The following is a 26,424-nucleotide window of genomic DNA, read 5'->3' on the forward strand; positions in this document are numbered from 1 at the left end:
TTGCTGTGTATTTTCTTTTGCAACATTACACGCTTCCTTAAATCTACAATATCAATAATAGTCTTTTATGAAGAAGTTTTAATTTTCTTCAATTTCATGGAAATATGAAAATAAATGACAATATCCAGATTTTGATTGCTTAGTGTTTTCTTTTGCGTTGATAGTTTCTTTTACCTGCGTGCGATGATAGTTACTGTTCGCTGTTTGTCTTTTGCCTGTATCCGTTGGTGGTAATACTGAAAAGAGATGGATAACATAAAATATATTTTCAAATTTCGAGTATGCATCAAGATCAAATATGACGATCGCATTTTAGTATGAAACTGTAACTAAGGACATACATAGTATAAACTATATTCTTGTATTTGAAACAAACACCATTTAAAAAGATCTACGTTGGAGGTAAAGATGGAACACTAATGTCAGCAGACTATTTACAGATTATATTCAAGCAGTATACAATAAATACTTAAAACTTATTTGTATGGTAAACAAACGAATTTAAAATCTACAAACGTGCTTATTATGCAGATTTTTTTTCAAATATTTAGTTACAATTTGCATAAATCATTGTCCATAAAACCTTTATGGCAAGTGCACTTTTTGTGCTGACATCAATTATCATTGATATTGTTATATTTTATAAATTAACTGTTTACAAAATTTAGAATTTTTTGAAATACTAAGGCTTTTCTACCTCAAGCATAGATTACCTAAGCTGTATTTGGCAAAACTTTTAGGAATTTTTTTATCTCAATTCTCTTCAACTTCGTACTCTATTTGGTTGACATATAAAATCTGTAAAAACTCATATTGTTGATACCAAAATGCCATAAAGGTTTTAAACTAGCCAGTGCTTTATATAGTTCATCGCACATCAGCGAAAATACCATCGATGAAAACCATTACACTTCAACATTATCATCGCACTTCAACGTCCCCATCCGACCTCCGAGTCACACTTATATAAATATATACATAATATAATTTATTATCACAGCGCTAATAAGTGCAAAATGTGGTCCCGGTTGGCAAGAAAGACCTCAATCACAATACTGCTATAGTTTCCAAGGTGATTTACTATCATGGCAAGATGCCAGACAAGTTTGTCAGAAGATGGGTGGTGATCTAGCTAGCGTACATGACAGAGCAGAGCAAGTATATATTCAGAGTATGTAGTTGATTGTTAATGTTAATGTTTCCATATTATGCAGATGCAATCAGTTAATTTTCTCCAAAAGATGCTTGTATGAAAAATCCTAAATAAAAGCAACAGTAGTATACCGCTGTTCAAAAGTCATAAATCGATTGAGAAAAAAACCAGATCCGGGTTACAAACTAAAACTGAGGGGAACACATCAAATATAAGAGGAAAACAACTACACAACAAAAACACTAAAGTGCAACAAAAAACTAAACGATAATGCGAACACACAGAAACGAACTATAAGACATAAATTGCCATTTTCCTGACTTTGTACCGGACATTTTAAAATAAATGGTGAGTTGAACCTGCTTTTGTGGCTAACCAAACCTCCTGCATATGGCAATGTTAAGTATAACACAAAAATGACAACATTACACTACAGGACTATAATACAAATAAATGGAACAACATTGATAATTAATCTTGAAGTCTTCGCAGAAAGAACACACCAGAATAAAACGTTCGATCTTAAAAGACCACAACAAAACCTATATTTCTCGCGATAGGCATAATTCCTTTCAATTTTCCTGATTGCCTAACAGTGACATTGATAAATCTTGTAAGACTTCTGAATGCACTTAAAATAACAATGGTCATTATTTACTAAAATATATCTTGTGAAATTTTAAAATATAACTGTTTTGTCACAAATCGTCATAACATTAACCATAAAATCAAAGTTCAACTTTCCGTTAATAAAATATTTCAGCAAAAACATTTAATTTCTGGACCCAAGTGCAAGGGCTTCACATATACATTGTAGTTGTAAAAGCTCTTGTCATTTATTATTATGTGAATAAATAAGACTGATTTATTTTTTATTGAAAATATGAAGACTGTATCTCAATAAATGTTGCAATAGCATTTCTGAAATTATCAATTGTATGACGATGACAATAATAATAAATGGAGAATATTTGTAAAGTGTTTACTTCATATTTTGTAAAGCTTGGTAAACGTCAGAATTATCCTGTGTAATTTATTTTTTAAAAATTTAGTGAACTTTGTTCACGGTGCCTTATCAGCGATTTCATAATTTGCAGCACAATTATCATCATCATTTTCAATGTGGATGTGGCTCGGAGGTACAGACAGATCAAGAGAAGGAGGGTGGTCATGGTCTGATGGGACACCATTTCAGTTCTTGAACTGGGCAGGAGGTAACATTACTATTAAGATCAAAAATGAAAAGTAGGTGTCACTTTCGAGTTAAGTACTTTACCGAAAAAGGTCTTCAATTTTGTGGGCCTATGTGACGTCATTAACAAGATAGAGATCTCGAGGATCGCCTGTATCCCTGTTCATAATAAGAAGTGATATTTGTTCCGTAAGTACTTACTCACTATTCCCTAATGATAGCTGTGTTGAATATCAAAAATAAGATCTTAATTTGCGGTATAATTCGTGCAATATAGCATTTTCATTTTTTCATCCTATCGCTGAACTAAGGAAGGGAAGTAATGACGCCCCTAAACGCACGATTGATGTTCACTAAGTCTAAAGTTCTTGACGCAAGTGCAACGAACTCGAAAGTTGTCTTATGTTCATTATTCAAACAATTGAAGGCACAGGTAAAACAATACCTGGAAATGAATACAGTAGCTATTTCATAAATAAATTTAAAAAAAAACTAAACAACCTAACTATAGAAAATGATTGATTTCTGTTCTTTTTTAAATAGTTGTATATTGCTGACAAAAAGATGTTTTGAAGATGTTAAAACATCGAAATAAATAGGAAATAATTTTATTTTTCAAATTTGACGAATTTTTGCCATAAACAATAATGAAATATTTTTGATACATATTATCATAACATAGAAAATAGCATAAATAAGCTTACACTATATAGTTTTGTTTTATCATTTTGATAAGTTTATGGTCTTAAACGATGCATTTTAATAAAAATGAATAAATAATACGCATTGATGTTGTCTTACCATCATATATTATACCCCACTCTAGAAAAGCGATGGCAATCACTTCCTCCTTCCGTCCGACACACATATATTCGACTCTTTTCTCGTCGAAAAAAAAAAAAGGATTTTAAATTTGACCAGCTAAATTACAATGATGAATTGTAACATGTGTGTACTTTTCCGAATCTTTCAGATAAATACTTCCTGTTAGTTGATAATTTTGATTTCTCAGTATGTCGAATGAACTAAAAAAAATTGTGACGATTTTTTTTTTCAATTTAGCCGTACAGAATGAATTATATTTTGCCAGCAGCTCAACATTGATGACATTTTTTGACTTTTTTTCCCTAATTTCCAATACTTTTTGTTAGTTACAAGAGGATATATTATTAACAAAGCAATGCGTGCATTATTGATAATACTATTTTTAGGCGAGCCCAATGGCAATAAAAGAGAGAACTGTATACAGATATATACAACTCTAAGAGACCAACAGTGGAATGATGGACCTTGCAATGGCAGACAAGGTTTTATTTGTAAAAAAAGTTGTAAGTATAGGTTATACTTGTCAAAAGGATGTAGTCAGAGTAATTGAAGCTATTTCTGGCAACAACCTTAAAGTTTTATTCAAAATTATTTTAACATTACAGCAGATAGGAGGTTACACGACATTGTACAAATAATTATTATAGAAGTTCGTGAACATATTACAAAATATACAATTCTGTACCACAATATATCTACTTTATGATCCGTCAGACAGTCATGTGAAAAATCGTATTTAATACAATTACATTTCATAATGATAGTACAGTTTGACTTGAAATCTCCATACACTTATATAATAAAACACTGGCAAATGTTCTGTCTAACAATATCAACATATTTGCATATTGTATGATGATTATTTTTTTTTTAATTATTGTTAAATGGATTCAAGTTGATATGCCCAATTTCTTGTGTTATTTTATTTTCAACTTCAGTCTGCAAGACTCCTTTTAATCAATTATCAAAAAAAGAATAAAAAATAAAGGCAACAGAGTATTCCGCTGTTCATAACTAATAAATCGATAGAAAAAAAAAAACAAATCCAGGTCACAAACTAAAACTGAAGGAAACGCATGAAATAAAAGAGGAGAACAACGACATAACATTAAAATGTAACGCACATAGATACGAACTAAGCATTAGACAAAATCCGATGAGAATAACAAATATAACATCAAAACTAAATACATGAATATGGGATAGAAAAGTACTGTGACACGTCTTATAATAATGTGAATTCACACTCAAATATAAGAGGAAACAAACGACACAAAAGAAACACAACGTTAAAATGTAACACACACAGAAACGAACTATAATATGACAATGGCCATATTCCTGACCTGGAACAGGACATTTTTAAAGAAAAACATGGGTTGAACCTGGTTTTATGGCATGTCAAACCTCCCGATTTAATGTCAATGTTAAATATAACATTAAAATGACATCACAACATTACAAGACTAGAAGGCTTATCTAACTAACGTAATGTTTTCATTTTAGTAGGATTTATACCATTGTCATATAAGCGGGAGGTTTGGCTAAACATGAAACAAGGTTCAACCCACCATTTTTTCCCTTAAAATGTCCTGTACCAAGTCAGGAATATGGCATTTAATATCAAATAGTCCGTTTCTTTGTGTGTTGGTGAATGTTTTTGATGCAGTTTACTGTTTTTGTGGTTCCGTTATATTCTTCTGATAGTTCATGTGTTTCTCTCGGTTTTAGGTAGTAGCCCGGATTTGTTTCCGCTTAATCGATTGACTATTGAACAGCGATATACTACTGTTGCCTTTATTATAATGTTATGAGATAAGAGAATTTAAGACTGTTCTCCGAATTCTCAAATGTAGAACAAAACGGAAATGTCTTCCTCACTAATATGTATCATACATGTTGTAGATGGAACAATAACTACAATACCACCACGTGCAACACCTCAAGTTCCAGGTATTTAGAACTGTTTAAGTCATATAATGTAGTAAACTGAACAGACAAAGAAAAGCAAACTAGTATAGTGACAAATTTTAAAGTGTCCATCAGATGTTACAAATAAAAAAAAGGATGAATGAAATATATTAGTTTAATTACCTTTTATCAACACGATGCGTATCAAATGTTTACCTCTACGCAACAATATTTTTAAAATACTGGAAATATAATTAAAATATATTCATTTTTTGTTATTAATCTTTATTATCTCAAAAATGAATTAGTAAATTACATATACATTAATGGCAAGACGGTCTCTAGTGTTGCTTAAATAAGTTCATTCTGATATTTATCGATAATCGTTACCTACATGTATGTGATGTAAAACACTTTTAACCATATTCATGGACTCCATGTCTAAAGAAAACTTCAAACTAAAAATGTGGCTCACATAGGATTTAATGAAACAGTATGATAAGAAGACATTTATTTCATGGATAATCAGTATACCTGTAACTTATATAATAAGGCGATAAATTCAATATAACTGCACATAAGTCGTTAATATACACAATACCGTACTTGGCACCACATAACCTCTTTTAAAAACATAATTTATCCTATACTATGAAAAGTTTTTGAAATTCTTTTTCATCTTGACAATTAATATATGATTTCTAGCATTGAATTGTAAAGCACATATCATTTAGTAAGTCAAGAAAAAATATGACTTACATTTTCTTAATTTTACTGTTTGAGTTTACCTTCTATTTTTCAGCTGGACAGTTTCTTGGGTGTCCTAGTTTTTGGAAGAAACATGGCACCTCTTGCTGGTTATTTGTTCAAAAGATGGTTCCTGCAGATGTTGCCAGAAAAACTTGTCAGCAATATGGTGGATACCTCGCAACGGTTAACAGTCAAGACGAACAGAACTTCATGAATGCTAATATACCAAAACGTTTGTTTTTCATATATTTTTTTTAAATATATAAATATTCTGCACTTGTTTATCATGGGTGATAGAAATAAAAATGCAGAACAAAAATGTCACCGCTGTCCAGTACATACATATCATATATGATATTTATTACTATAAGCATTGACATATTTGTAACATTTTTATGCCCCACCTACGACAGCAGAGGGGCATTATTTTTTCTGTATATGAATTCATTCGTTCGTTCGTTCTTCCGTTCGTCAGTCTAACTTAGGTTAAAGTTTTTGGTCAAGGTAGATTTTGATGAAGTTGAAGTCCAATCAACTTGACATTTAGTACAATTGTTCACTAGGATAGGATCGTTCTAATTTTAATATCAAATTAGAGTTGTAACTCAAATTTCACGGTCAGATGACCAAGAAAATGATAGTGCGAATGGGACATACGTGGACTAGGGACACATTCTTGTTTGTCTTAGCATAATTACTATATGATATTGGTTTTCGTCGATGTTGAGGGACGTTAAGTGACTTAAAAGTACTTTCATCAACGTTAGTCGGTTTCTGGGGAAAAGTTATTTCCTTGGCGTTAATAATAATACTAATGACAAAGACACAAATTTCTGGAACAACTTTTAATACTTACGCTCGAAACTGAATACAAAAAGACAAATGTACAAAAGCATGATAAATAAAAGATTCAAAGAAAATAGCCAAAACATGTAAGGTCAAATTTGTCTTAGGAGGCTACACAATTATTGTGATAATACAACATATCTACATAATTCATTAACTAAAAATAAAATGTATCATTTGGAAGGAAGGTACCATCCCAAATCATCAATAGAGCTGACAACATGAAGCGACCCGAAACATTTTTCACTTTTAAATATGTTGTTTTCAGTTTTGCATTGATCTGAAAATATATCCATTAATTGAAGAAATGACTTTTGTACTTTTTTTATTATCTAAATGGGAATATATTAATATCTCAAATTTACTAAAACATAAAAATGTGAGATTGTGATTTTAATCACCTATTCATAAATCGTGGGTGATTTTTTTGATTTAATCCTGAACAATTTTTTTTATCGAATGGGTATTGTATCAAATGTTGAAAGTGAAATCAAAGAAAAAAGAATGAATGTACTTACAACCAAAAATTATAAAAACATACAACAACATCGATGACTGCATTTGTAATTTGTTTTTTTAAATTGTAGCAATGAAAGGAACAACAGGAATATTTAATGGTGGGGCTGTATGGATTGGTCTCAGCGATCGGATAACAGAAAACTATTTTGTATGGGATGAGGGTAGGCCTGTTGCTTATACAAATTGGGGACCAGCTGAACCAAACAACTGGCATAACATGGACGAAGACTGTGTTGCAGTTTGGTTACTGGTAATGTAGACAAAACAATCCTACTTTATTGTCTGTTTTGATGGTCTTGTGGTAAAGCATGTTCGCTGCGAGTGCGGAAGGTCATAGATTCGACCCAGGTTGGGTTATGCCAATAAAATTAACGGTACCAATTTTCTTGCACCAGATGCACATTTCGACAATACATGTCTCTTCAGTGATGCTCGTGGCCAAAATATTTGAAATCCAAAGCTTATATAAAAGATGAAGAGCTATAATCCAAAAGGTCCAAAAAGTATAGCCAAATCCGTGGAAGGAATCAGAGCTTTGCACGAGGGAGATACATTCCTTAATTTATAATAATTTCTATCATTTTGTAACAGCAAATTTTAATAACACAAAAAAATCCGTATTTTCTTGCCAGTACCGAAGTACTGGGCTGGTGATACCCTCGGGGACTAATAGTCCACCAGGAGAGGCATTGACCCAGTGGTAGTAATGAAATTAACGGTACCAATTTTCTTGCACCAGATGCGCATTTCGACAATACATGTCAAACTGCACTTTCCGAGATAGAGCAAAGACTAGTTGGTGCGGGTCGGAATACTGTCTCGTCCTCTGGTAGAATGACATTATTATATTTCACGTTAAAATGTCATATTTTGATTGGCTAATACGAGGTGTTAATTTACTCTATCACATGGCTGAGTGGATGACAATATTTTTGAATGTTACCCTGTCGTCCAGACCAATAAAAAATCGATAATTTAAAGGACAATGAAGAGAATTTACATCACGTATTTAAATACAATGCTTTTAAGTTCTACGTGTTTGCTCAGATTTTATCATTTGTCTGTCAAAATCTAAAAATCATCTTGCTTGACTTTTGTAGTTTTATCTGATACCCGTAACGTTGTTATGTACGTGACGTCATAGAAAATACTTTTAAAATAAAATTAATCTGTAAAAGACAATAAAGATAGGACACTAAGTATAATAAATTAAATAACATATAGCTGAGATGTTGATAGAGCAGATTGGTACCCCTCGAAAAAGCATTGTCAACCTTGGCTTCGCCGTGGTTCACAATGTTTTCTCGGGGTAACAATCTGCTATTTCACCCTCTAAGCTATGTGTTATTTTTATACTGTTACTGTTCCCTTGTGAACTTGTGCACTAACGTATCGGTTCAGTACATGACACTGTTGGTGTTCATATATCATTTTCATGACAGTGTTGGTGTTCATATATCATTTACATGATTGTGTTCTGATATGCATGGAATATTTCAAATGGACGTTATACACCAAATTATCAGTATCATCATTGTCCTAGTCATCGTCCTCATCGTTGTCTTATCCATCCCCATTATCCAATTTTATTGAAAAAAAATCAGTGATAAAATTTTGATTATTACGTATTTGGAATATTTTCATATTTCTATGCGGAAAAAGGGAAGGATTTCATTTGAACCATCTGACATGTCTAGAAGTCAAGTGTTCATTTTTTTAATAAGGTCTAATAAGTAATAAAATAGGTAGTAAACTTTTTTTGCATACACACGTGATACAGTTGCATGTACCCATGTAGTTATCCTTCTTTAGAATTTATTTCAAATGATTTGCTACAACAACACAAAAACATAGTCTTGTGGAGTCAGATAAACGATTGCATTGTTTGCTTAGTTTCTTTTATATACAAAAGCAAAACTGTTTCAGGACGGTAGCTGGTTTGATATAACATGCAATACACCACTCCCTGGATATGTTTGCAGAAAAAGTGCACAAGTTGTGGCGTCAACAGGAGTCGATCCACTTCTGAAAGGTTGCACAAAGCCAGTAAGTTAACTTATATATATGACAAAATAAGAAATCTGTTTGGGTTTGTTGAAAATCACACTTCAAACTTTAATCTTTATTTTTTCAACCTACGACAGAATTCTTCCTCTTTTATTCCCCCGTTGTCGACGGTTATAGGCCCTTGAACCGAGCGATTTAGATTATAAGAATGTAGTGATGTTTTCATGAGTTTATTTAGTGTTTACAAAGTATTGCATAGTCCGGACAGCAACGGAAGCCAATTTTCAAAAGTTGAATGTATCTACAATGAAAGTGCATCTTAAATCTGAAATAATAAATTTCGACGGTGGATGGAACAAACCTTAAATTTCAAATCTTAACCCCGAAAGAACAGGAAGCCAAATGAGAAATGTCATCAAAAATTATTTACAGAAAATATGGATGAGTTTGTTGTTTTTTCTTAAGCATAAATACTATTTGACAAACAAACTTGTTTTGGCTGCGTCGTAAATTGGCATTTTCACAGAATTTATTAATACCATTTTTTCATAAATCTATGTTTCTTAATATAAAAAAGAAGATGTGGCATGATTGCCAATGAGACAACCATCCACAAAAGACCAAAATGACACAGACATTAACAACTATAGGTCACCGTACGGCCTTCAACAATGAGCAAAGCCCATACCGCACAGTGAGCTATAACAGGCCCCGATAAGACAATGTAAAACAATTCAAACGAGAAAACCAACGGCCTTATTTATGTAAAAAAAATGAACGAAACACAGATATGTAACACATAAACAAACGACAACCACTGAATTACAGGCTCCTGACTTGGGACAGGCACATACATATATAATGTGGCGGGGTTAAACATGTTAGCGGGATCCCAACCCTCCCCCTAACCTGGGACAGTGGTATAACAGTACAACATAAGAACGAACTATAAAAATCAGTTGAAAAAGGCTTAACTCATCAGATAGACAAAAATACAAGTGGACGTGGCCCGGTACTTATACATCCCGACACAAAAAGACACAATGAACAGATCTGAGAGTACTCGCAGTTATCTGACAGCTAGTTCAAAGCCACTAACAACTAATAAAAAAACCATGCAACTAAGACTAAAATATCAATCCGTACACATCCAACATCCAATGGATTTAGTGTAAAGACGTCATAAACAGCCAGAGAAAAACATGACCTTGTTTTATCATGAATACGAATGATCCATATATTATGCAAGATTCTACATAGAGAACCTGGCATCTAAAAGATGAGGAAGAAGGAAAATCACAAAATTACTGTACTCCGAGGAAAATTCAAAACGGAAAGCCCTTAATCAAATAGCAAAATCAAATGACAAAACACACCAAACGAATGGACAACAACTGTCATATTCCTTACTTGGTACAGGCATTTTAAAATGTAGAAAATGGTGGATTGAACCTGATATTATAGCGCAAAACCTCTCACTTGTAAGACAGTAAGTTATTATAAAAACAAGCGGCAATAAATATAAGGTGCATAATGTTTCAGTATAGAGGTATTGGTTATGGAGCATCATGTTATGCCTTGCGTGATGCTTTATCCGGCGCTACACCAGTTAGTTGGCAACTAGCACAATCAGCATGTCAAACGACATTTGGTGGACAACTAGCCACTGTTAATGACAGGTGAATATTTGAATCATTGCATTTATATTATACTTTTTTTGCCATTCTCGCATTACAAAAAGTACATCAAAACATATGTCAAAGTAAAACTTGCAAATGTCAGTGAAAAGTGTTTCAAGAGTTATTATCAAAACTATGTAAACGAAAATAAATTAATTGATTGTATTTGATTTGATGACATTTATATTCTGGTAAGGTAATGATCTGAAAAAATTGAACGTTTTATAAGTGAATTGAGGTAGACTTAAAACTCACCTTCAACATTAAAAGTCAATTATTCAATTAAGATTGTTAATAATTAATAATATAATTCAATATTTACAGATATGTACAGTCATTTCTGGCTAGTTATATTGATACTAGAAAGGATAACTTCTGGATTGGTCTTTCTGATCAAGTAACTCCAGGAACATATGCATGGATTCAGGGCCAAGCTGATAAGTTTACTTTCTGGAATAGTAATCATACTGGTAAACTATTTCTATGGTTTATATTGAAAAAAAAAACCAAACAGACTTAAATACATAATGTCATTTTCATCATCTTACAATTGTCATATCAAAATTAATGGTTAAAACTGGTCGTTATAAAAATAAGAATAAACAGACCTCTATCACTCGTGCTACCTATACTTTCAAAGACCAAAATGATACTAAAAACCTGTCCTATATGTTGTTGTTCCCACAGAAAAAAATCACACCCACAATTTTTTTCACATAAAATATATAAACTGTTTGATTAAAGAATTATATATTAATGAAATTAGTTTGAAATCAAATACACAATTACCTCGGCACTTACAAAATGGAAAATCCTGTACAATGATACGTTCTTTTTATGATCCTTTTGAATATTAACCAAAGAAGAATAACGTCTTATATGCACATTACTTAAGTGTTCGTAAAAACAACCTAACATTGGTGTATCTACAAACTGCTATATGAAACCAGCTTTCTAATTTTTTTTATATAGTTAATAGGCAATCGTGCACAGTGCATCGGCGTAACTGTAAAACTATCTACTTAGGCGCGATTTGATTCATTTGTGAAAAATAAAAATATCCGAAGTTGTTTAAAGGTATATTAATTCAAAATCCCTCTTTCAGAGCAACAACAAGACCTTATGTGACCTCTCTCTCCTTTAAACTTGTATCCCTTATTCTCTTATTGTATAGATTTGAAAACAAAATCACCCAACTTTTGTGTTTGAGGGAACATTTCAAAATTAATATCATACTAATGTAAACACAATTGTTTTGAAATTCACATCATCAAGATGTTTAATTTCTCGTTGACTTCTTGCTCTATAATGATCGAGTCGAATGTAATACCTGTACTTCTCAGGAAAAATGAAAAGAAACTGGCTTCAGTCTGAACCTTCTTGTTCCTCTTTAAACTGATAGAGGAAGACCTCTTAACTAATGCTTCAAACGTTGTTCACTATATCAAATGTATCTATCCCAATGAACTTGAATTAATAGGTAAAATTAGGTCTCCTTCCTATCTTGATCACATACAGAAGTTGACAATTGAGTTCCTTTAATTTGAAAACAAACATTTAATACAGAAGTAATACTTATATTTTTCAATTATGAATTTCGGATTTCTACGAAGCATTGTTCTAACAACACATACATCTGAAGTATGTATCGTCAAGAAGATACTGTGACCCAAGTGTTTAAGTTTAAAGTTTTGTGATAATCGACTGACGCATTCAAAAAAGATGTTGTTTTGTTGAAGAATCTCCCTTAAACAATTTCACAGACGCCATCATATCTTAGTGTGTCCTTATGGACTATATGTGTCTAAGATGACCATGGCTATTTCACGTGACCATGATCCCACCCAATGTTTGAAAGTAATACACTGTGTTGTTTCTGCCAGAAACGAATTTGTTTACCTGTGTTTTATTAACAGTGTTTTCAACTGAAACTAAATAATCCCATTCAATGAAGTGTAGGTTTATTGTAGAATCATTTACATATATTCTATTGTATGATGCATTAGCGTTCGATGTTCTGACGCAATTTATTAAGACAAAAGTGATTAGAGAGTGTCACTAATGGTGCAGAAGTGTTGACCCTTCCGGAGCAAACTAAGTTCAAACCTGTGCCAAATCAGGAATATGGAAGTTGTTATCAAAAAGTTCGTTTCTATGTGTGTTAGCGTTTGTTTTTGATGCACTTCGGTTTTCCTGTTGTTCCTTTTTATTTTCCTCTTATAGTTGATGTGTTTTCCTCGGTTTTGGTTTGTAACCCTAATTTGTTTTAATTTGATTTAAGGCTTTTGAACACCGGTATACTACTGTTGCCATGATTTAGTGGTTTAAATTGCAAACATTGTATCGTTGCCGTCTTTTTATCGGCCTTGCTAGCCAAGGGTTAAGATCCAGTCTCCTCCTCTCCATCATTGACGGATATAGTCTGTGTCATTTTGGTCTTTTGTGGATAGTTGTTTCATTGGCAATCATACCACATCTTCTTTTTTTATATGGATACAATTTCGGATCCACAAAGTAATGCTATTCATGTGTCGCAATTGTAACTGACTGCATTAAATAAAAAACGATCTTTAAGATGATCACGTGTAAATGTACAAAAAGGCTTTACTCCAACTTTTCAGACGGGTTTTGTCACAAATGAAAGTGGCCGCATCCGTGTTCATCCTCAACCTTTACATATGTTATGTATTATCATCAAATACAACTTACATTTAAATATTAAGAAAGAACACGAATGCGGCCACTTTCATTTAAGACGGAAACCGTCTAAAATTTAACTAAAATGCTAAAATTGTGAAGATTTCAGTAATTTAGCATAACTTAATGATGTTATCCGATATATGTGCATTGTATTGTCGAAAACAGCCCATATTTATGTAGCAGAAGCATTCTACTTTCCAATAAATAACTAAAAGTTTACATTTTTACAATTTTGTAAAACTGCTATATTTTGGGGCCAAAAAGGGGTCTTACTGGACCTACTCCTTTCAAGTTCTTAATCAATTAATTGGAGTTCCTGAGTATGTTTCCAGCTCAAGTGCTTGTATGTCACCGTATATTTTTAGTTTTTGCTTTAAGAAATTTGTAAACAAAAGATACAATTTTTTGACACCTAAACCCTGAAGAGAGTTCTAGTCCTCCTGCCATTGATCAGGAATGATAAAGTCGACATGGGCATGACTTTAATCTCCTCGTAGAAGGGGCAGCATTGTTACCACAAATATTGGCCTAATCTGACAAGGGTGAGAGGAGTTGACGGGATCATAAACCTTGGCTAGCGAAGATGTCTTTTAATGAATGTTTAATGATATGCTTTAAAAAGCAGAATAACTACTTTATTATATTAATAAATATCCAATCGGCAAGGAAAAGGTATATAATTAATCATTTATCTTCATGTAATTTATATTAAAGTTTAGGTTTTAAATTTATGTAGGCAATGAAAGAAACACTTGTGTTGTCATGAGAACTATGCATCCCATTGGTTTGTGGGACAACAAACAATGTACTGAGAGTCACAATTATATTTGTGAGACACCAAGAACAGGTTTTACACCTGCGCCAACTACAGCACCTAAAATTCTTCCTTGCCCACCAGGCTGGAAATCTTTTGCAACATTTTGTTACAAGGTATTTATAACAAACATATTAAAAACACAAAGTTCTTCTTTAGAATTAATTGCACTTGTGGCCAAAGCACTTTTCATGATTTGCCTTCATTAAGAGCTCAAAATTTGAAAACCAGGGATGCTTATTAAGCAATTAGTCACTTTTGGATCTTAACTTGTTTCAAATCATATATAAAGTTATGAGAAAATTGCCTTTATTTAATACTTCAAACATATTCTTCAATTTTGTTAACTTTTTGATACATTCAAACGTTCTTTGTTTTCATGGAGATCTTGCAAAAGATTTACAAAAAATATGAGACGCCATCATGTTAATTACAAATTCAAATGACTCATAGTCAAATTAAACATTTTCATCAAATCTTAGAAACCCATCTGCCTGGACTTGTAGAAATAAAGCATTTAGTTTACATTTAAAAAGTCTATATGATAATATTTAATTTGAACAAATATTGATGGGATTTTATCCTTACAACAATGTTTTTTTTGCCATTTGTGGTTTGCAGCCAAGTTGATAACTTGATTATACAAAAAAGCTTTATTTCGACAACATGACAATAGATCATGATATATACCCATGTCAGTCAACAATATTCATCTTCATCAAAAAAAGGGGAGGCCTATCTAGAGTTTTTCTTAAGGTATCGGCATAATTTGTCTTATTTCAACGTAATCAAAACAGTTTTAGGAATCTAGAACAATTATAGGAAATGGAATATGTGATGCTATTAAAGCAATATAAATTTACGACTGAAAGTATGAGATGTGAAAATAAATTCAACAAGACAAGAGCAAAACGAAACAAAACCTAGAGAAATCTAGATATTTCTTCAATGGAAAATGAGTTATGAACTTCTTTGACTTTCATCTTAATACTTAATTAAATATACGGACTCCCAGACATTTTTGTCTACATTTCTTTAAAATAGAACATTCATAATATCATGCCCAACACTGATGCCATAGCTGTTAGTTTTGTTGTTCTATATTTTCAGTTGTATAATCAGAGAATGACTTGGCTTCAAGGTCGTGATTATTGTAATGGTTTGGGAGGGGACATTGTTAGTATACAGAGTCAACCGGAGGCAGATTTTATAAAGTCCAATTATATTTCGTAAGTAAAAAAAAATAATTTAATGCGTAAATATAAAAAAGAGGATGTGGTATGATTTCCAATGAAAAAACTCTCCTCAAAGACAAAATGACACAAAAATGAACAGCTATAGATCACCGTACGGACTTTAAAAATGAGCAAATCTCATACCGCATAGTCAGCTATAAAAGGCCCCGAACTCACGAAAGTTGATAAATTCAAACGAGATAACGATCTGATAAATGTACAAAAAATTAATGAAAAGAAATATGTAACACAGCAACAAAAGACAACCATATACATACAGAATGTGGCGGGGTAAAACATGTAACCGTATAGGTTATAGTGACACATTTATATGTATATGTGCATCAGTATATGATTACGGTTACATACTTTTCAATGGGTTATGCCCCTTTATACTTAGAATTTGAGCCTGAATATACTGCTGCAATACTTTGTTATCGCAAATCCTCTGAAACCACGTAACAGAATTTTAAAAACCTGTACTTTATGAGGACATAATATGTTGATTTGGATATCCACAAGAATGTATTTCAGTTGACTTATTCAACAGTTTTGATCTAAGAAATCTGATGATATTTTGTTTGCTTAGTGATAATGCAAGAGGGGGTGGCGTGGAGTATGTAAGCATTCGCACAATGTCCTTTTATTTATTCTGTTAGAAATTTTGTAAATGTATAACTTAAGACTAACAGATTAATGAGCGAAATGTCCTATTCTTTATTGTTCTCCAAACAACGAATCCAATATGTTATTTATTATATTTCAATAGTATGCATACTGATGCATTCGACATAAATATCATTCTGTTTATAGTCTAGATATAAGACGTATCAATATTTAATTTTCTGTTCAACAGTAGGAACACTGTCTGGCTTGGAATAAATGACTGGGATGTTGAAAATGTATGGGTATGGAGTGACAAGTCTGCAGTAACCTTTACTGCATGGAATCGGGGTGAACCAAATAATTACAACAATGAAGATTGTGCAATGATTGTACCAAACGGAAAATGGGTTGATATTAATTGTTTTTCCAAACAATTAGTAATTTGTAAAAGACTTTGTAAAAGACTAATGGGTAATATTAATTATCTGTGTACCTAATTTCTGTTTTTTTTAAACGAAATTTGTTAGTTACATCTAAGTCTTCTTTACTTCAATAATTTCATTGATTTACTATCGGCAGATTTTTGTTTATCGTTAATTATGCAGACATTTTTGCAAATGCTATCATATTATAAAAGATCACATTGCAGATAAAAAAAACATTTACCTACAAAAATCTCTTTGATAACTTAAAAATCTACAGTCATGCTCAAAACATTTATCTTTAAATCTTACAACTAAAACTTCACAAACTCTCTATTTTTGATAACCTGTGTATTCGTTATATTAGGTAATTATGTTTGATAATCTACATGATAAACTTCTAAATTGATTTTTCTGACATTGTATATAAATGTTTTAGGTACCGGTATTTGTTGTTTTCCAACTAATGATTGATTTTTTGGTTCTTAAAAAGGAAGAGGTATGACAAGAACCATTATTAGGCCTTCGAAATTATCAAGTTATTCAAATTATATCACTTTTATTGACAAATGAACAGTTTGTTGTAATATTGAGTGTTTTGTGAAGTCCAAAAATTGACATATTTGGACTAAAATAACCAATTCAAAAATAGGTTTCGGTTAAAAGATATGATACAAGGCCTGATACAGTAATATGTTTACCACAAATTTACATCCATACAAAAGACATCTTATCACAAAATATCATTTTGTGTAAAGCCTTTCTAATATCAAGATCTCCAAATGAGACTATTTTGTCACTTTTGCCATTATGCACTGAATGCCAGTAGTTAAAAGCCCTAATGCAAATTTGTAAGACATAATTCTTATAACATAGATATATGACAGACTTAATATCTTTTGTTAACTTGAAAGATGTCAACTATAGGACCCTTTTCAAGGAGTTCAAGTAACAAAAAAGTGGTCTGGCATATATGAGACCTATACCCATATGAAGGTTAAAAAGAGTGATACTGTGTTTAAGAAATAGAACTTAAGTATGTTCGCTTGTCATGATTTGGAATTGTTGTCCGATTTTCGGAATCCTTTGGTTTTATCCATTTGAAATTCAAATTACCTCCTACATACATATTTGTAAAGTTTTAAACGTGTTATGTGCATTATCAATTTGAAGGAACAAATAACTTATTTATTTAAACAAGAATTTTAAGATGCAATTGCTTCAATTTTAAGTTCATATATTGCTGTCATAACTGTTCCATGATGATCTTATCGATCATATATTAGTGTATGTTTTGCAGGTACACCTTTTGTGACAACCGTTACACCGCCAATAGGAATCACTTGTAAGTTATTTTCAATTATTACAGTATACCTCTTTCATACTAATTCACAAAAAGTACGTGTGCATTAAGGATGTACACCTCTGAGGAGCCAAAAATTTCTAGAATTAAACTTTTTTTCTTAACCTGTTTTTGGGGTATATAAGACTGTAACAAAATAATTGCTTAAGAAAAAATCATATGGTGGTGCACTTCTTTTTTTGCTACAGCCCTTTGAAAATGCCCAATTTTGATGATTTTCCCATTTTTCATCGATTTTTACCTATTTTTGGGCTATTATCGTGAAAAAAATCACAGTTCCACAATTAAACTTTTTTTCATACTTTCTATAAAGATGAATGGACCAATCTGAATAAATTTTACTTAGAAAAACAATAGGTAGGTGTTAATATAAGAAAGTTTTATAATATTTTGACGCTTTTTTCTGTAAAATTTACCATGATGCCAATTGTCTATTTTTGTGATTTTTCTCAGTTTTAAAAACAAAATGCAAGTTATTTCAACTTTTTTTGTTATAAATGATTGAAAAAATACATATCTAAGAAATTTGAAAAGACGAAAATGATATGGGGTGTATATGATTCTTGTAAAATCATTTTTTGTATCCCTCACCCATTTTCTCAAAATTTTGGCTAAAAATACTGACTTGGTTGGTCTTAAAATTTGAAAACTGGATTACTCAAAAACCGTTCATTGTAAATACACAATTTTTTCACAGAGTTATGTTTGATTATAATATTTTAAAATTCATTGTATTCACTTGTATCACATGTTTTGGAAATAATTCAAGAACGAGATTTCAACGAGACTGAACGAGACTGAAACGTCAGAAGAATACATCCTTAACACGATTTCATCTTGATAACATGTAATAAGTTGTACTAAAATTATTCTCGTTTTAACAAAGTACTCTCAGAATGCTTGTTATGTAAATAGTAATGACTTCAACGTTAGAATTGCTATGCAAAAACAAAATATTTAGAACTTTTTTTTTTAAATCAAATTATAATACCTAATATTTTAGTTAATACGTTTAACAAAACTCAGATTACTGAATCATGTTGGTAGTAAATAGGAATAATGGAATAATATAAATTATAATTGTCACATAATAAGAAAAATATTTTTTGCACAAAACGTTTGTAAAGCAACATTGTAGGCACAAAATTTGTTTCAGAAATCAATTTCAAATTATGTTCGTTAAATTTGTATTATAGATACCCTTTATGCTATCCGTTTAAACGCATATAAAAGTAATTCCCATTTCATATGACTGAGTAATTAGATTCGTTTTGAAGTTTCCTTGATGTGCGCTATTAATATTTTTCTCCTTCTCTATTAGAAAGGAACACGGGGTTATAGTTAATACAATTTGAACTTTCCGTTGTAATCTGTACGACAGATATTTCATAACGGTCAAACATTTCGTGATTGCGTCCGTAAAATTTACGAAGGGGTGATTTTAACACTAACACTAGGGACTCTTAGTTTATAGTTTCCTTATGAGCAGCAAAACTCTATAAAAATCATGAAAGAAATACAAGCCTTGGAATATCGTATCAACTAGGAGGTATGCAGTGCTGCTGGAATATTGCTACATAGAAATGGAAAGTTCACAAATGGGAACCTGAAATTATCTCTTTTGTTGTAAAGTTTTTTTTTTGTATTTTCAACTGACTCTCATAGTCAAATTATAGATGTAAGCCAAAATATGAGGCAGCAGACATTACTGCATCTTTTGAATCCCTGATTTCATGTTTGATCGGTTAGATGCGTTCAGCATAGTCACCAAAATTTGAATTATTTGGTAAGAGAATGTTTGATATTTTTTTTTCTTCTAAAAACATGTCTGGAATAAACTGAACATTGAAGATTGCATTCAATTATTTGTATGCCCCACCTACGATAGTAGAGGGGCATTATGTTTTCTGGTCTGTGCGTCCGTTCGTCCTTTCGTTCGTCCGTCCGTTCGTTCCCTCGTCTGTCCCGCTTCAGGTTAAAGTTTTTGGTCAAGGTAGTTTTTGATGAAGTTGAAGTTTAATCAACTTGAAACTTTGTACACATGTTCTTCATGATATGATCTTTCTAATTTTGATGCCAATTTAAGTTTTAACCCCAATTTCACGGTCCACGGAACATAGAAAATGAAAGTGCGAAGTTCAGGATGAAGTTTTTGGTCAAGGTAGTTTTTGATGAAGTTGAAGTCCAATCAACTTGAAACTTTGTACACATGTTCTTCATGATATGATATTTCTAATTTTGATGCCAAATTTAAGTTTTAACCCCAATTTCACGGTCCACGGAACATAGAAAATGAAAGTGCGAAGTTCAGGATGAAGTTTTTGGTCAAGGTAGTTTTTGATGAAGTTGAAGTCCAATCAACTTGAAACTTAGTACACATGTTCCCTATAATATGATCATTCTAATTTTAATGCCAAATTAAAGTTTTGACCCGAATTGCACGTTCCACTGAACATGGAAAATGAGAGTGCGAGTGGGGCATCCGTGTACTATGAACGCATATTTGTTTGTTCAACCTTTACTCTTCCTGCAAGTAAAATCATTATCTGTGGTTGCTGTTAAACTATTTTATGAAAATGAAATGGAGGAAACCGGATATGTTAAGTTAAATCATTCAATGATTCTTTCAAAATCGAAACCTTCTTCCCCACACAATATATCTAGGCACTGTACATGATTTGGTCATTCAAACTATTATATTATGCTGTTATATGGTTCCCCTGTTCATATCAAACCATCTGGGAATGACGAGTGTTTGTTTGGTTTTACAGCAATTGCATGCGGTGTAGAAAGTATGTGGTTGTTCTACAATGGTTCATGCTACATGACAAGTCCTGTTGGAAGAAATGCACAATTAAGTTGGTATGATGCACGAAAGTACTGTAACAATTTTGGTTCTGACCTAGCTAGCATCCATACAAATGATGAGAACAGTTTTGTGTATTCCATAGTAAGTTATCGTCTGAACTTTTGTAATAATAACATTAAGAAGATGATTTATTTTCCTGACAAAATAATCCCTGGTATGTAAGAATGAAAAAAATTGTGCATGCTTACTAGTCTCCTTAAGTTCTTTTATAAATAAGATATTGTAGTTTTTCCGTTAGAGTAATATTTACAATGAAAACAAATTTTGCATAACACTCAGAAAAGTGTCTTTCCAATCCACCAAAACCAAAACGTCATCAATTGATGTAACTTTTCCCCGAAACATCTCTTGATGGTATTTGACGACGCGTAAATATGTCCTTTCTCTCTTCCTCCCTTATTGCGTCTTTTTTAAACACACAATCTTGTCCATGAGTACGAAAGACTATTATGTTATCATGATTGTGTTTAGAAAGCATATCCAAACTTTATACCTGGTTATTTTCCGCGTTATTTGCGTCTTTCCTCAACAATTTGAAAAAAAAAAATACTTTCAAGGGATATTTTATGTCATTAAATAAATAAAAATTTCCGGGAGTACTAGAGGTTACTAGAAGTACACAAGTATCCAAATTCCTAAATAAAATACAAATTGCCTCAAAGGGTCAAAAGGCATATCGAGATTAACATACAGTCTTGATTGAAGATTGTATATATATTTGTATGATCAAAAGGCGAATAATTTACAATGGTTAAACAGAATAATTGTTGTATCACAATATCTATTAAATGTATGGGATTAATTTGTCGGCATGTCTTTTTTCGTTCCACATAATCTCTTTTGCAGGCAAAGAAAAATAAAGAAGAATATTGGATTGGATTAAATGAACTGGAAAATCCAGGGAAATTGAAGTAGGAATTGCTCTTCAAATATTTAGAATAAGGCGGGTTTGACATTTTTAACTATTGTGTCTGTTTGTTTTGTTCACGCATCAGTGACAATATAATGGAATATGATACGACTGTCATACAAGTGAGAGGTTTAGCTAGCTATAAAACCAGGTTCAATCCACCATTTTCTACATTTGAAAATGCCTGTACCAAGTCAGGAATATGACAGTTCTTGTCCATTCGTTTTTGATGAGTTTTGTTATTTGATTTTGCCATGTGATTATGGACTTTCCGAATTGATTTTCCTCTGAGTTCAGTATTTTTGTGATTTTACTTTTTGAAAGTAATACAATCGACCTTTAGATGACGCATAAAATTATTTTTTAAGGATGAATTTTATATCAAATAAGGGCAACTGTAGTTTACAGTGGTTCAAAAACAGTTTTCCCGTAATACACAAAAGACTCACTTCGATTTACCAACTTCACCACTTACATAAAATCAAAACATCATAAAATAGTTATTTTACCCGTTAATTTCATTAGTGCACAAATTAATGTTAACTCAATTTTTCACCAGCCATATCAATAGGACAATAAATTATAAACCACTGCTGGTGGACTGTTTATCCGCTGGGTATCATCAGCTCAGTAGTCAGTGCATAAATACTCACAATATTTATGAATTCATGTTTAAAATTCCCAGTTTACGAATTAATAAACTATTTAGAAAATTGTATCTTTAATGGAAGCAGCTATTCTAAACTTTCATTTGATCATATAGCTCTTAATATTCAAAATATGGTTTTGATTATTAATTTTTATAAAAGTGTTCATGACAAAGTTGATCAAGAAAAGCGCTGGTAATGCACGAAATTGATAAGATATATTTGATTGATTGATTAATTGATTAACTAACGTAACGCTAACCAAATTGCACCGAATAGCCAAACTGCAGCTATTTAGCAAAAATAGCAGCGGAAATCTTACAAGATTTCCTAGAGGCTAAACAATTTGTATTTCTATGATTTGATACTATGCACGTCTTTCAACATAGGTAAAAATATTTATATAATTACAAAACGTTCTCAGTATTTATCGACAGATGAAGTGTGTTTACTTAAAAAGCAAAATGTACGGAAACGTCGCCATGCGACTTCATCAAAACGTCATCTTTTCAAAATTAGAAAATACAATATGTTACAAGTATCCATTTCTTCAAAAATGAAGTGTATAACCATGGACAAATATCTAATTGTTCAAACTATTTGAAGAAATTAAACAATAGCTCTGTTATTCGACTTTTGACGATGCAAATATAAGCATAGATGCAATTTGGGTACTCCTCATTACAGAATCATTGATGGTTTGGAGGTCAGTTCAGACCAATTTTTCTATGATTTCATATGGATTGAAAATCAAATTGGTGTATCTATATTATAAAGAAGGACACGGCTACAAAATAAACACAAAATGGAAATTTTTTTCGTGATCATAAAAAAACGTAGTTAAAAAAAACTGTCAAAAAAGGTGCAATTTGGGTACCGTCACGTTAGATAATCAATAATTTAAAAACTGACTAAACTCTTTAACATTTCTTATTTTGAAAACATAAACTATTTCAAAGCAAAGTTATTTTCGTGCACTTATTGAATTATTTATCTACACTATAAATGAAGCAGACTGTTAGCATCTTTAACTGTGTTAATAAATTAGTTGGAACGATATATAATTATTTCATTTATATCAAAATACTTAAGGCCACAGTTGTTAATTGATATTCAAAACTCGGAATATTATTTTGAATAAACTATGATAGAAATACCGAGACAAAATTTAAAAAATATATTTTCGTATGTTTTTCATATGTTTTTCAAGGTGAAAAAGGATGGAAATATAGGGCCGGTATGGGAACATATATTGAACATGTGAGAAACATTTAAAGAAAGTTATTTAAAAAAAATCATATGAAAAACATATGTTGCAATGTATCATGTGTATGTTTGGAAATGATGTATTTGTATTATTGTACTTGTCAATGATCACATGTTTACTCATTTTAAGATGGATAAACAATGATGCAGTAGATTTTATTAATTGGGATCAAAATGAACCAAATGATCAGTATGGGGCAGAAAGGTGTACTGCAATGAAAGCACTTAATGGTAAGACTACTATTATACTGCCTCATTTGTTCAAAGTTCAAATATATAAAAACAACAAATGTGATAGAAGTTATAGATAATGCATATTTTAAGGTTTTTCTTATCGTAGAACACACCGAGGGGTGTCAGGATTGATCAAATGAAAGACCGACTGTAGGAAGGCCTTTCTTTAAGCAATCCTGACACCCCGAGGTGTGTTCTACGACAAGAAAAACCTTAAAATATGCATTATCTGACTTATATACCGTCTAAAAAATATTATTTTTTATAAAGATTTGTAAAATTTAGTATCCTATTTTACCGACAACACAAATGTGGGATATTCCTTTCTAATGCGTTCAGGTTTTAATACGCCCTACGGCTCATTTAGAATGTGAAATAAAACTCACTAATTAATCTAGATATAAACATTTTAAAAGTTATTATCCATACACAATAAAAAAAAATTACTGTAACTGCATGAAGTAAGACACAAATGTATTGTTACCATCCGATAAAGGTGTATGACGAATACAAGACACATTGTAAGTATTTAATTGTACCACTTAGTTTATGGAAAAGGGGGAGGGGATATGTTTTTTTTTTCTATTTGTAATGTCATTTCTATCGCGGAAAAGTTGTTATTTTTTTAACAATTTTAATTGAATCGAATGAAAAATTCAGAAAGATTGTCTTTTGAATAGCAATACATTTTATTAACAGATAATTAGGATATAATTATATACCCTTCGCACCCGACCCTTTTGTGAGTTACGTTAATGTTATTCAATAGAATATAAGATTATCTTATTAGTAACTGTTGATCATTTGATAAAGTAAAGGGTATACATAAATTAAAAAAAATTAAGTACTGACACGAAGACGAATATAAATATATGTAGGTCACAGTATGATTTCCTATTCAGTGTTTATCGTCCTGAACATGCATGAAATATTTGCCACTGGACGCAAGCAACCAAAAATCAATCAACCTATTCAGTGTGACTCAATAAGATTTTCATAATCTTACATACGAATATGTTAAATCTGGCTTAATTTTATGAAAGTCTACATTAAAATTCATCTCACATATATGATAATGTTTCTTTATTGTAGCGATAAATTAACAAAACTTCACGTTATTTGTTTCTAAAATTACAATGCGGGCAATGACGTTTCTTTTACACCTATCATCGATTGAAATTTAAAAAATAAATTTCCAAATCGGCAACAAAAAACTATCAGAAGAATAAAATTTTGAAGTAAATTATAGATTGCATTTTTATCAAGGTAAATAACGACCTAACACAGGTCATTATTCGATGCCTTGGAGTATATTTCATTGAAACATGGTATCGTCCGGGTTGATTCTGAAAAAAAAAAATGACCCATCGTTCTGAAAGAAAATAACTCCATATAGGTATATAAGACTGTTTAGACAAAATTTGTTAACCCAATTAAGCACAAGCTCCTCGAAAACACATGTTTTTATAAAACTAAAAACGTATTTTCCATCTGATTTCAATAAAAAAAAAAGAACAAATGAACATGTTTTGTATAAGATTAAAGATATCGGTTATAGGAGACCGAAGATGGAAAAGGAATATTCCGACTCATAAATCGTACTGCAACCTGACTACGCCATTGCAAATAACAATGATGACCGGAACAGAAGACAAACAACAGTATACAAAACTCAAAATAGAACAGTAAAGCCTGAGCAACACAAACCCGCCGAAAACATGGCAGAATAAAGCAGATAAATCGCAGAAGCACATTGACGAATAACTTCATATTTCGTATTATATTTTCATTATCTCTCTTCCATTTATGAAAGTTTTATTATATAAATAAGATTTGGGCAATTTGCATTGAGTTGAAGCTGATCGACAATTGGTTAAAAAAATCTAATAACAGATTTTCACTAATAAATGGATAGTTATTTACACACAGAAATGTATTATACCGTTTTTATTTTAGTAATATGAAATTATTCAAAAGACCTTCATTGACATCATTATTGTAACTTTTAAACATAGTTTTATTATATTATTTAAGGCAACTGGATGGATGATAATTGCAATATGAAAATGGGATTCATTTGTAAGAAAAGAGTCGGAGAAGGACCACCAACTACTACATCTCCACCTGCTCTCCCAGGAGGATGTCGTGATTCTTTTGTTCCCTCTCCATTTAGTACGTTCAAACATTATTAAAGTGCTGTACTTTTGTAACAGCTAAACTGTAAAGGAAATAGTAGGAGTCGACTTCATCAGAAAATAAAAACTACCCCTCACCTTATATGAAACAACTGTAAAAACCCAACCGCGACAATTCGGTTTGATACCACTAAAATATTTAATTATGCAGAGTTTTTCAAAAGGTATTTTAGTTTATGTCTAATTAGACAATTTCATGGAAAGATTAACATTCTTTCTAGGTCTACGTTTAATACCTTTTAACAATTTAACAATTCAAGAAAAAAAAAATTACCTATAAT

The 26,424-nt window shown here is 31.5% G+C and overlaps 1 protein-coding gene across 1 annotated transcript in view; it reads left to right on the forward strand.

Annotated features, from left to right (window-relative positions):
* Positions 1-26,424, forward strand: part of LOC143064703 (macrophage mannose receptor 1-like) — a 67,597-nt gene that overhangs the window by 29,189 nt on the left and 11,984 nt on the right. The window contains exons 17-33 of the mRNA XM_076237736.1: positions 1,001-1,171; positions 2,251-2,367; positions 3,557-3,673; positions 5,076-5,123; positions 5,884-6,063; positions 7,265-7,446; positions 9,123-9,242; positions 10,746-10,882; positions 11,207-11,352; positions 14,319-14,512; positions 15,507-15,625; positions 16,488-16,708; positions 17,960-18,004; positions 20,794-20,972; positions 21,738-21,802; positions 23,845-23,945; positions 25,983-26,120. Coding sequence (XP_076093851.1) covers positions 1,001-1,171; positions 2,251-2,367; positions 3,557-3,673; positions 5,076-5,123; positions 5,884-6,063; positions 7,265-7,446; positions 9,123-9,242; positions 10,746-10,882; positions 11,207-11,352; positions 14,319-14,512; positions 15,507-15,625; positions 16,488-16,708; positions 17,960-18,004; positions 20,794-20,972; positions 21,738-21,802; positions 23,845-23,945; positions 25,983-26,120 — 2,280 coding nt within the window. The remainder of the gene's footprint in view (positions 1-1,000; positions 1,172-2,250; positions 2,368-3,556; positions 3,674-5,075; positions 5,124-5,883; positions 6,064-7,264; positions 7,447-9,122; positions 9,243-10,745; positions 10,883-11,206; positions 11,353-14,318; positions 14,513-15,506; positions 15,626-16,487; positions 16,709-17,959; positions 18,005-20,793; positions 20,973-21,737; positions 21,803-23,844; positions 23,946-25,982; positions 26,121-26,424) is intronic.

This window comes from Mytilus galloprovincialis, chromosome 2 (genome assembly GCF_965363235.1).
Source record: "Mytilus galloprovincialis chromosome 2, xbMytGall1.hap1.1, whole genome shotgun sequence".
Lineage (NCBI taxonomy): Eukaryota > Metazoa > Mollusca > Bivalvia > Mytilida > Mytilidae > Mytilus > Mytilus galloprovincialis.